Here is a 10,650-nt window from a genome sequence, read left to right on the forward strand (position 1 = left end):
CCCCCCAGTGCTCAGCTTGAGCTCCCCAAGTCCGGCCCGCGTCCCCGATCCCCTCCTCCTCCCCTCCCCCAGCCCGGCCCTCACCCTGGAGCCCGGCCCGCGCCCCGCGGCGGCTTCGGGCCCCGCCAGACCCCGGACGAGGAGGGGCTGAGCCGCGGGGGATCCTGGATTCGCCGGAGAGGTGGGGATTGTGGGAGGAAAACTCCATTTCCTCCTTCCCCGCCGGCTTCTTCCCCTCCGCCGCCGCCCATCCCGCACCCCAAGTCCCCACGTGTCGTGTCCCGGGGCCCGGCGCCGAGGCGCGGACGCGCGGGGCGAGGACCGCGCCATGCTGGGCCTCTACGTGCCCGACCGCTTCTCCCTGAAGTCCTCCGGGGTGCAGGACGGCCTGGGGCTCTACACGGCCCGCAGAGTCAGAAAGGTGGGTGACCCGGCGCCCCGCGGGACCCCCGCCCCGACGGCCCCTTCCCGCGGGCCGCGCCCGCCGCCGCGCACCTGGGCACCCGGGCAGTGCCACGTCGGTGTGGCCGGCCGGCCCGGGGTGGGGCGCTGCCTCCCCGCGGCCAACTCGTCCTTTCCCCCAGCCAGGAGGCCGGTCCACACCAGACTCCCCCCTCCTCCTCTCTCTTCCTCCCTCTCTCCTCTCTAATTCCTCTTTCCCCCTCCCTCATCCCTTCTCCCTCCTCCTTTCTTCCTTCTCCTCCCTCCTCTGCCCTCCTCCTGCCTTCTCCTTCCTCCCTCCTCCTTTTCCCCTCCTCCCTCCTCTTCTCCTCCCTCCCCCCCTCACCCCTCCCTTTGGGGTTCCTCTTCCCTCCTCTGGCTGTAGCTGTCCAGGCTTTGCCAGGCCAAAGGGCTGGTGTCATTGGGCAGGCAGCCCTCAGCGCCTTTCCTCAGCCTCAGGATGACTGTGTGGTCCAGCCAGGCCTGCCCCTGGAAGAACCAGTGTGGAAGGAGGGGAAGGGGGGCTGTGAGGAGCCCACCCCACCCCTCTCCCAGCCTGGGAAGCAAAGGACCCCCGCCCCCCCCCCCCCCGTGCAGACTGTGGTGGGCAGCTTCTGGAACAAGCCAACCAATGGGCTCTGGATCTCCCCCTCCCCCTCCCCACACACATTGACTCTTGAATTTTTCTCTGGTTTGGGGTCAGAACATAGTCTTTAGGATGCTGACTAGGGAGAGAGGTCACTACAGTATTCCATATCTTTGGATTAAAAGTTGCAAAGTTCAAACATCGAAAAACTTGTGCTATGGTTTTTGCACAGGAAAATTGACATCTGGAACCTTAAAGGCAGGTGTGTGTGCACACTCGTGTGCGCGTGCATACTGAGAGCCACCTTTTACCCAGGTGCTAGACTTCATACTTGGGAGTTGACCTTTATTATATGATTTCACCTGCACAGTAATCCCTTGAACATTTTTAGTTCTTGTTTAAGAATCTCTGCAGTTCTGTTGCCTGCTGAATTAGTGAGGAAGGCTCCATAGTGTGGCTGCTGCATGTGTTAATTTGTGAGAATGTTCAAATGTAAAAAAAAAAAGAAAAGAAAAAAATTCCAGCAGTCAATACTTAATTTCTATTAGAGATAGATATTGTCACATGACCAAATGTTAAAGTCAACCTGCCTCCAAGGCCAAATCTAACCACCAAAGCACTTCTGAATGCAGTTGAAATTCTGTTTTTATTTTATCCTCTTAGTATGCAAATTACCCAAATGGGCTTTTCTGGAAAGTCTTGGTTGTCAGTGTAATTACCTAACAAACTGGACACAGTTCTATTTGTGTGTGTGTGTGTGTGTGTGTGTGTGTGTGTGTGTGTGTGTGATTGTCTGTGTCTTAGTCTTGGGGCTTAAACTCAGAGATTGGGCCCTGTCTCTGAACTTCTTTTGCTCATGGTTAGTCTCTACCACTTGAGCCACAGCTTCACTTCTGGCTTTTCTTTTTCTTTCTTTCTCTCTTTCTCTTTCTTCTTTCTTTCCTTTTTTCTTTTGTAGTTTAGTAGAGATTAGAGTCTCATAGACTTTCCTGTCTGAGCTAGCTTCCAACTGTGATCCTTAGATCTCTGCTTCTTGATAGTTAGAATTACAGGTATAGGCCATAGGCCTGAACGTAGTTGTTAAAGATCATGTTATTTATTGTTATAACTAGCAAGACATCAAACAATTCTTCAAATGTAAAAATTATTACATGATTCTGGGCTTTTTTTGTTTGTTTTATATCACTATTTAGATTGTTAGTAACAATGTACTTCTGAGTTCAAAAAACTAATTTTAACCTTTTAAAAAATGTATTTGGCTACTTCTTGTCTATGCAGTGTCTAAGTGGGTCCAACATGGAGCTGTGTGTAAGAGGTGTAAGTTGTATGTTGAGAGAAGGGTGAACCCTAGGCCTTGTTGTCATAGGGTGACAGCAAAAGATGCTGGGACTCAGGGAAAGTGAATTGTATGGGGACTATACTATGATTGCCATTGTTAAGCCCTTTTATGTCATATGTATTATTTCACTGGGCTCTTCCAAAGAGCTTAAGGCCCTCCCTGCGGCTGTCAGTGTGATCCTGTTCAAATGAAGACATTGCTGCAGTGGTGTCCCATGCTGTGACCCTGGGGCAGGGGCAGCTGTGGTTGTGTGAACTCACACATATTCTGACTGAAGATGCTGCTTGCCACTTGGGGAGCTTCTGAGTGATTTGTGGATAGAATTGTGGGAAATAAAACTGAAGTTGTCCTAGAAAACCTAGGCTGGGAAGTTACTGAAACATACTCTTGAGTCAGACCCCCCCCCTCTTGCACCCAGGAGCCCAGGGCCCCCCCCCCCCACTGTCATCTCCAGGCACATATCATCATATTTTATCAGATACTAATCTCCAGTGGCTCGTTGTTATCCCCAACTTACAGATGACAATATTGCTCACTAATTACACTCGCTGGAATTTTGATAGTTTTCCTTATGTGGGTCTTTAAAAAAATTTTTTTTTTTTTTGAGTCTGGTCGTGAGGCCTGAACTCTGGGCCTGGGTGCTGTCCCTCAGCTCTTCAGCTCAAGGTTAGCACTCTACCACTTGAGCCACAGCGCCACTTCTGGCTTTTTTCTTTTTGTTTATGTGGTGCTGAGGAACCCAGGGCCTCAGGCATGCAAGGCAAGCGCTCTACCACTGAGCCACCTTCCCAGCCCCTCTTTTAATATTTTTTCTCCTTTTCCAACTCTTCTTCTTTTTTCCAAATGCTAAAACATGTGATCTTGAAAGATACCTATTTTCTTTTCTTTTGCAGAAGCCCTTTAATTGCTTACTTAGCCTTAGTATATCTGAGTTAGTAGGTAATTGGGGAATTTTCTTTTTGAAAGAGCTAAAGACTATAAGAAAAAGTAAAGAATAGAAAAAACGATGTAGAAATAAGATGAAATGTATGTCTACAAATTTCTGGTCTCCTAATTCCAGTAAAGAATATTGTTGAGGTACCAGACACTGGTGTCTCATGCCTATAATCCTAGGTACTCAGGAAGCTGAGATCAGAGGATTGTAGTTTCAAGCAAGTTCCAGGCAAGAAAGTCTGTGGGACTCTTACCTCCAATTAATCACCAAAGTGGAAGTGGAGCTGTGGGTAAAGTGGTAGAGTGCTAGCTTTGAGCAAAAAAGCTCAAGGATAGCGCCCAAGCCCTGAGTTCAAGCCCTAGGACTGACTTACATACACACAAAACAGTATTGCTAAGGGCCTTTTCTCCTTAGCTGAGTACATACTGTCTGTAGTGAATTTACTCTGATGGTGAATTTACTCTCCTGGCTTTCTTCCTTCCAAACTCTGTGCCATTGCCTAAGAACTTATTTATTTATTATTTATTGATTGACTGATTGATACTGTAGTTTAAATTCAGGGGTCACACTTCTCTCTGATTTTGAATAGAGTCTCTTTCACTTTTCACTCAGGTTGTCTGGACTATGTCCTCTTGTTTATGTTCCATGTGTAGTTGCATTGTAGGTATGGCCACTGCACCCAGGTTCTTCTTGTTTGAGCTGGGGGGGGGAGGAGAGGAGGGAGTCTCATGATCTTCCTGGGCGGGCCTGAAACAGTGATCCTCTGGACCTCAGACTCCCAAGTAGCTGATATGACAAGTGTGATCCATTTGGTTGTAATGAATTCTTGATAGCATTCTGAGTCCATGAAGGCTAAGACATTCTCCCATCTTACTTTGCCCTTTCCAGGAATACTTTTCAGTTCTTGCTTTAAACTTTACAGATACATGGGATCTCATCTATAGTCTATAGATGCTTTTCAATGCCAGAGTTATTGATAGCACTGAGATGCTTCTTTCCTGTCGCTGTTATCATAAAGCATCACAAACTTAGTGGTTGAAAACAACACGGGTTTATTATCATTTGGTTTTGGAATGTAGAAGTCTAGAATCAGTGGACATGGCTAGTTTTGGGGAGAGATTGCAAGGGAGAATCCATTTCCTGACTTTTTGTGGTTGTCTAGAGGCTGGCTGCATTTCTTGGCTCATGGCCCCACATCAGTTCAACCTCTGCTTATGTTGCTATAGCTCTGTTTCTCACTTTGACCCTCTGTCTCTGTCTTAAGGACCCATGTGACTGGATATGCTCCAGATACTCTATAATAATCCCCTTTATCTCAAGATCCCTACTATGGCCACATTTGCAAAGTGCCTTTTCTAATATACAGTAGCACATAAGGTAGCACAGAATCTGGGATTGGGATGTAGCCCTCTTTAGCAGCCTCTTTGAGTCTACCATGTCTCCAAACTATAATTCTTTTGTGCCCCAATTATCGGACACATTTACAAGATCAACTAGGATGAGTCCTTTCTCATAGGCTGATCTTGATCTCAATAGGTTTAGAGTACTCCCTGTATATCTAGTTGTATTGATAAACGTTCTGTTTCCTTTGCAATATTGATTCTGGCCTGAGTCTACATGATTAGCATTCCAGCAACAGAAGTCAGGTGAATAGTTCCTTCAGAACAAAAAAGAAGGAGCAGAGTAGAAAAAGAATAGTGTGTGCTAGTACTGAAGGTATTAACACTGAGATTTACAGTCACTCAGCAAATCGCTGCCTCTCATGGTCTACTTACTTCCAGGGGACCATCTCTCTGTCTTTCAAACCCAAGGCAGCACTCTGTTTCTCACTGAAGGAATTACACTAGAGACATCTGGTAAACAACAGTCCCAAGTAAAATAATACTTGAAATAAAGACTCACTCCTTAATTTGTAAAATAGAATAAGCTAAAAAAATGGCTAAGGTCAAGGTAAGTTATATAGCTTATATAATACTTGAAATAAAGGCTTAACATTTGTAAAATAGGATAGGTTTGTAAAATAGGATAAGCTAGAAAAGGTTAAGTTGAAGTTGTATCGGTTAGAAAAATAATCTGAGAAGGAAAAACATAAAATGTAGGAAAAATAGGTAAATGGAGGAAAAGCTACCATGCATAAATGTCAATACAAGAAGACTAGATTTTGTTGGAATAAGGTTCTTTGTTGATGGGTTTAGAAGGTGAATCTGGTAAGAAATAATGGATTTTTATCCTACAGCTCTAATTCTGCCAGTGGATGTTTATCGCCATTTCCTGGTGGCTGCTGATAACTGATTTGGAGATAGAATCAGAGATGAAATCATTATTGTATGTCTGCCTTGTGTGATATCTCCTGTGTTCACAAATTCATACTGCACCTCAGTGGCTTATGGCGGCTTGTGTTTTGGATTTAAGAAATCCATAACCAATCCACATGTACTGTTTGTTCTGAAACTATGTGTGTGTGTGATGATAACAACTACAATTAATGAACTGATCCAACAAATATTATGGAGCAATTGTAGTTCTTAGAGATGGTCCTTGTGTCTAGAGGCAGATGACAGTATTAGGTGTTTTCACTTAGTTCTTGTGAAAGCCTGTAAATCAACCCTTATTCCTGTCTCATGGTCTTGTTGTTTGTTTTGGTGGTATTGGAATTTGAACTCAGAACCTTGAACTTGCTAGGTGTGATATGACTGAGTCATACTAGCTCTGCTTTTTATTTTGTTTTATTTTATTTTTAGCATAGAGTCTGTTTCTGCCCAGACACTCGACCTGTGATTCACCAGGATTCCTGTTGTCTCTGCGTTATTTTGAGCATCCAGATTCCTTCTGTGGAGATGGAGTCTTGAGGACTTTTCTTTTTGGGGTAGTCTGGCACAGTGATGCCCCAATGTCAGCCTTCTAGATAGTTCATGGTTTATTATTACCTTCTGCGGTGATTGGTAAAAATTAAGTACATGGCAGAGTGGACTGAAAATTGAACCACGTCCATTAGCCAACTCCTCAAATTTATTACAGACATACCTTATTTTTCCATCTCTTCTGTAGATTGCCTTTCACCACATTTCATCGCATTTCAATTCAACAGCCAATGTACTGAGTATCGCAGAATGTACTGGGAAGGAAACTGAGAGGAGGGAAGGGTTGGCCTACTCAGTGGAGAAGGGATGGTATTTGTCAAAGTTTTGCTCTGTAACGATGAAATAGAGGTGCTGGAGCTTTCTCCTCAAAATAATACATCCTGCCTCTAACCTTCGCTAGCGGACTGATCTTAATCAAGTTATGTAAACGCTTCAAGCCTCACTTTTCTTAGTTGTCACGTAGGAAAATTTCCACAAAGGATTACTGTGCGGGAGCAGGGCACCTGTGAGTGCAGTATTATTAATTCTTTCATGGTGTTGCATTTCTTATGCAGCTTTTCTTTCCTGCTAGCAAATACTGGGTAGGTCTCATTTTGAGTCAAGAAATTGTGTGTGTGTGTGTGCGTGCATGCGTGCGTGCATGCATGTGTGTGTGTGTTTGTGTGTGTGTGTGTGTGTACTGGAGTTGAAACTCAGGGGCTTAATGTACCCTACCATTTGAGCCACACTCCAAACTCCTTTTTGCTTTCGTTTTTCAGACAGGGTCTCATGTTTTTGCCTGGAGCTGATCTCAGACCAAAATCTTCCTGACTTCACTTACCCTGTAGGTGGAATTACAGGGATGAACCATGATGCTTTGGCTTTTTTTGATTGAGAAAGGGGTGAGGGGCATCTTGCTAACTTTTTAGCAATCCTCCTGAGTAGCTGGGATTAAAGATGTAAGCTGCCATGCCCAACTCTTGAGAAACGCTTACTGTTTTCTTATGATGGTACTGGGGGTTGAACTTAGGGCTTTATGCTGGCTAAACAAGCATTCTACTATTTGAGCTATATGCCTCTAGTCCTTTCTCTCTCTCTTTTTTTTTCCCTTGGTGCCTGTCCTGGGCTTGAACCCAGGGCCTGGACACTGTCCTTAAGCTTTTATTACACAGGTTAGCACTCTACCACTTGAGCCACAGCTTTTCTACAGGCATTTTTTTTTTTGAGTAGTTTATTGGAGATAACAGTCTCATAGACTTTCCTGCCTGGGTTGGCTTCAAACCATAATCCTCAAATCTCAAATTGACCAATAAGTTGGATTATAGATACTAGCCACCGGCACCTGGCTGCTCTGGTTATTTTTGGTATAGCATCTTGCTTTCTGCTTGTGCCCTAACTGGATTACTAGTAATTAGGGACTAGTAATGAGGATGATGACTGTGCACTACCCTGTGCCTCTTTTTCTGTTAAGGTGGATTTCACCAGCTTTTCCCCAAGCTGGCCTTGAACTACAGTCTTAATCTCTGTCTCTTAAGTAGGTTGGATTGTAGGTGTGAGCCACTGGCTCCTGTGAAAGGAATTCTTTTTATATACAGCATTGTTGAGGCTGTTGGTCTGAGACATGGTGCTGAGTACTCATCTTGGCATAAGTGTATGTTGAGTCTTGGCTGGGGCATCTCTAGAGACAGAATAGGCTTCTAGCTCCTTGTGAGTATGCTTCCTAAACTTTGTTTTGGTGTCAGCTCTGTCTTGATATGAGTTACTAACAATCTCTGAGTTTCTTTTCTTTTTCTTTTCCTTTTTTTTGTTGGTCGTGTGGCTTGAACTCGGCCTAGGCACTGTCCCTGAGCTTTTCTTCTCAAGGTTGGTGCTCTACCATTTTGAACCACAGCTCTACTTCTTGTTTTCTGGTGGTTAACTGGAGATAAGAGTCTTATGGACTTTCATGCCTGGGCTGGCTTGGAATGTGATCTTCAGCTTTCTGCTTCCTGAGTAGCTAGGATTACAGGCATGAGCCACCAGTACCCAGCATCCCTGTGTTTCTTTGATATGTTTGGCTTACTTAGACTTACTGTCTTGATCTTCAAGCTCTCTTTGTTCTACCCCTCAGGTTAACATTGAATACATTTCTGTGGCTTGTCTTTTCTTCATCTGGGCTCACTATCTGTAGTTCCTCTCTAAGCTTTCAAATTTTACTCTTCCTGGGAATTGGGTTTTCTGTTGTTCATTAAGTAATTTATATTCCTTAAAAAACTGCATTGGTTATTACATTTTTCCCTAACAAGGTTCATCAAAAGCTCCCCTGGAGATTTTGTTATTTTCTTCTTCTGGGCAAAGAGAAGGACTCCACTGAAAACAGTCCCAGGCTGGTTGGGAGAACGCTCACAGCAGGATCAGCAGCTCCCCCAGAGCTTCCCATGCGGCCCCCCCCCCGCCTGTCTGTGTTCCTCCTTCAGTCCCCTGAGAGAAATATAGGCCACCTGTGACTTTGCAAGTTCATTCAAGCCAGACTGCAGTGGCCAGCCACTCAGCTTTACACACCTGGGGCCAACACACAAGAGGTTGCACACCCAGGGTTCACACATCTGGGCCATGTGTCTGATAAGTCATACTTAAGTCTATTACACATGCTTTGAATGTTTAGGGGTTTGCAGCCATGTTTGGTACACTTAGGGGCTATGCCTCACCATTTGCACACTCAGGACTATACCGCACTGTTGCACACTCAGAAACTAACCCTGCAGTTCTCTCACACCCACTCCCAGATCTCAACTTGAACAAAGCCTGGGTTCTGTATGAGAACCAGCAGCCAGCCCCCCCTTGGTTTGAGTTCACAGGGCTTCAAAGCACACACGTGGAGGAAGCATGTAAAGAGATGTGTGCCCACTAGGCTGTTGGGAAGATTGGCAGGCGGATTTAAACGATTTAGGAGCTGTCTTCCTCTGAGAATGGCAGGCCTCCTCCTTTCTTGTGCAAAATAGGGATGAATTTGTGACTTTTATAGAAACCAGGTGATTTTGTGCCTGGTGGGTTTGTCTCTCAAGTCAGACAGAACTCAGTGCTTTTCATATTAAGACCCCTTGCCAAAGGCTGTGAGGGAGACTGACGTGCTCAGTGCCTCTGGAAGTGGAGTGGGTTTAACTCTTTCAAGTGGGCTCTTAGGCTATAGAGTCAGACTTCTAGGTTAGAAGCAGATGAAGCTGGATTTTAAGTATGTAAATACTTTTGTTATGTAAATTAGTTAATATTTTTGGGATGTCCCAATCTATCTTATTTAAAGATTCAGAGGAATTATTATTTTTTTTTTGTGTGTGTGTGTGCTGGTACTGGGGCTTTCTTTTTGTGCTGGAACTCAGGCTCTCATGCTATGCTCATGCTTGGCTTTTTGCTCAAATTGAGTGCTCTACTACTTGAGCCACACTTTCACTTTGGACTTTGTACTGGGTAAGTGGAGATAAAAGTCTCATGGATAAAAGTCTGCCCAGGCTGGTGTCAAACCTTGATGCTTAGATCTCAGCCTCCTGAGTAGCTAGGATTACAGATGCGAGCTACCTAGATGAAAAAAGATTCAAATGGAAAAAAATGGAATGTTATTGGCTTGATTATCATGCTAATCTTCTTTCAATGTAATCATTGCTACACAGGGTGAAAAGTTTGGACCCTTTGCTGGGGAGAAGAGGATGCCTGAAGACCTGGATGAGAATATGGACTACAGATTGATGTGGGAGGTGAGTTAAATTCTAAAAATATATTTCTCCTGATACTATTTCATGCAGATATATAGCCATGTGAATTGGGTCTATAGTAATTCCAGCCGAGTCTTAATTTTGGAGCTGAGCATTAAAAAAACTATTAGATGGCTGAAATTACTAGACAATTCTCTTAGGACTCTGAAAGTTAGAGCCCAGCACTGAAAAAGAAGTTTTCTGTCTTGAAGGATGCTTTAAGTTTCAAAATATTGTCTGGATTTAAAATTTGGTATTTATAAGTAAACTTACACTTTTCCTATTTCCTAATTAAAGCTATAATTGAATAGAAACAATTCTGAGTTCTACGTTGGACCAAAAAAAAATCCCACCTTAAAATGTATCTTCCTTCTAAAAACATGTATTTAAGAACCCTTGACACTGTAGATAGCCCTTGCAATCTGATATTGCTTTCATGGATACAGTTGTATAAGTCTATGTATATATTATAAGAATTTTCATCCTACTTGTGGCCACTTACATTTATTGTTACTTTTGTCTAATGATTAGAAGAAAGGACTGAGGAACAGAAATAGGAAAGTTGAAGTGAAGAGACCATTGAAAGGAAATTTTGGAAAATTAGATACTAGGAATTACATTTAGTTATCTGTCTGTCTGTCTGTCTGTCTACCTATGTACTAGGACTGGTATAGAGAACTCAGGGCTTGGGTGCTGTCTTCTTCTTCTTCCTCTGCCCCTGCCTCCTCCTCCTCCTCCTCCTCCTCCTCCTCCTCTTCCTCCTTTCCCCCCCCTCCCTCTCCCCC

General features: G+C 44.2%; 1 protein-coding gene across 2 annotated transcripts in view; it reads left to right on the forward strand.

Annotated features, from left to right (window-relative positions):
• Positions 1–328: 328 nt before the first annotated feature.
• Prdm5 (PR domain containing 5) overlaps positions 329–10,650 on the forward strand; it is a 144,029-nt gene continuing 133,707 nt past the window's right edge. For both annotated transcript variants that reach the window (XM_013022136.1, XM_013022137.1), the window contains exons 1-2: positions 329–421; positions 9,785–9,868. In XM_013022136.1, coding sequence (XP_012877590.1) covers positions 329–421; positions 9,785–9,868 — 177 coding nt within the window. The remainder of the gene's footprint in view (positions 422–9,784; positions 9,869–10,650) is intronic.

This window comes from Dipodomys ordii, unplaced genomic scaffold (assembly GCF_000151885.1).
Source record: "Dipodomys ordii isolate 6190 unplaced genomic scaffold, Dord_2.0 Scaffold60, whole genome shotgun sequence".
NCBI classification, from domain to species: domain Eukaryota; kingdom Metazoa; phylum Chordata; class Mammalia; order Rodentia; family Heteromyidae; genus Dipodomys; species Dipodomys ordii.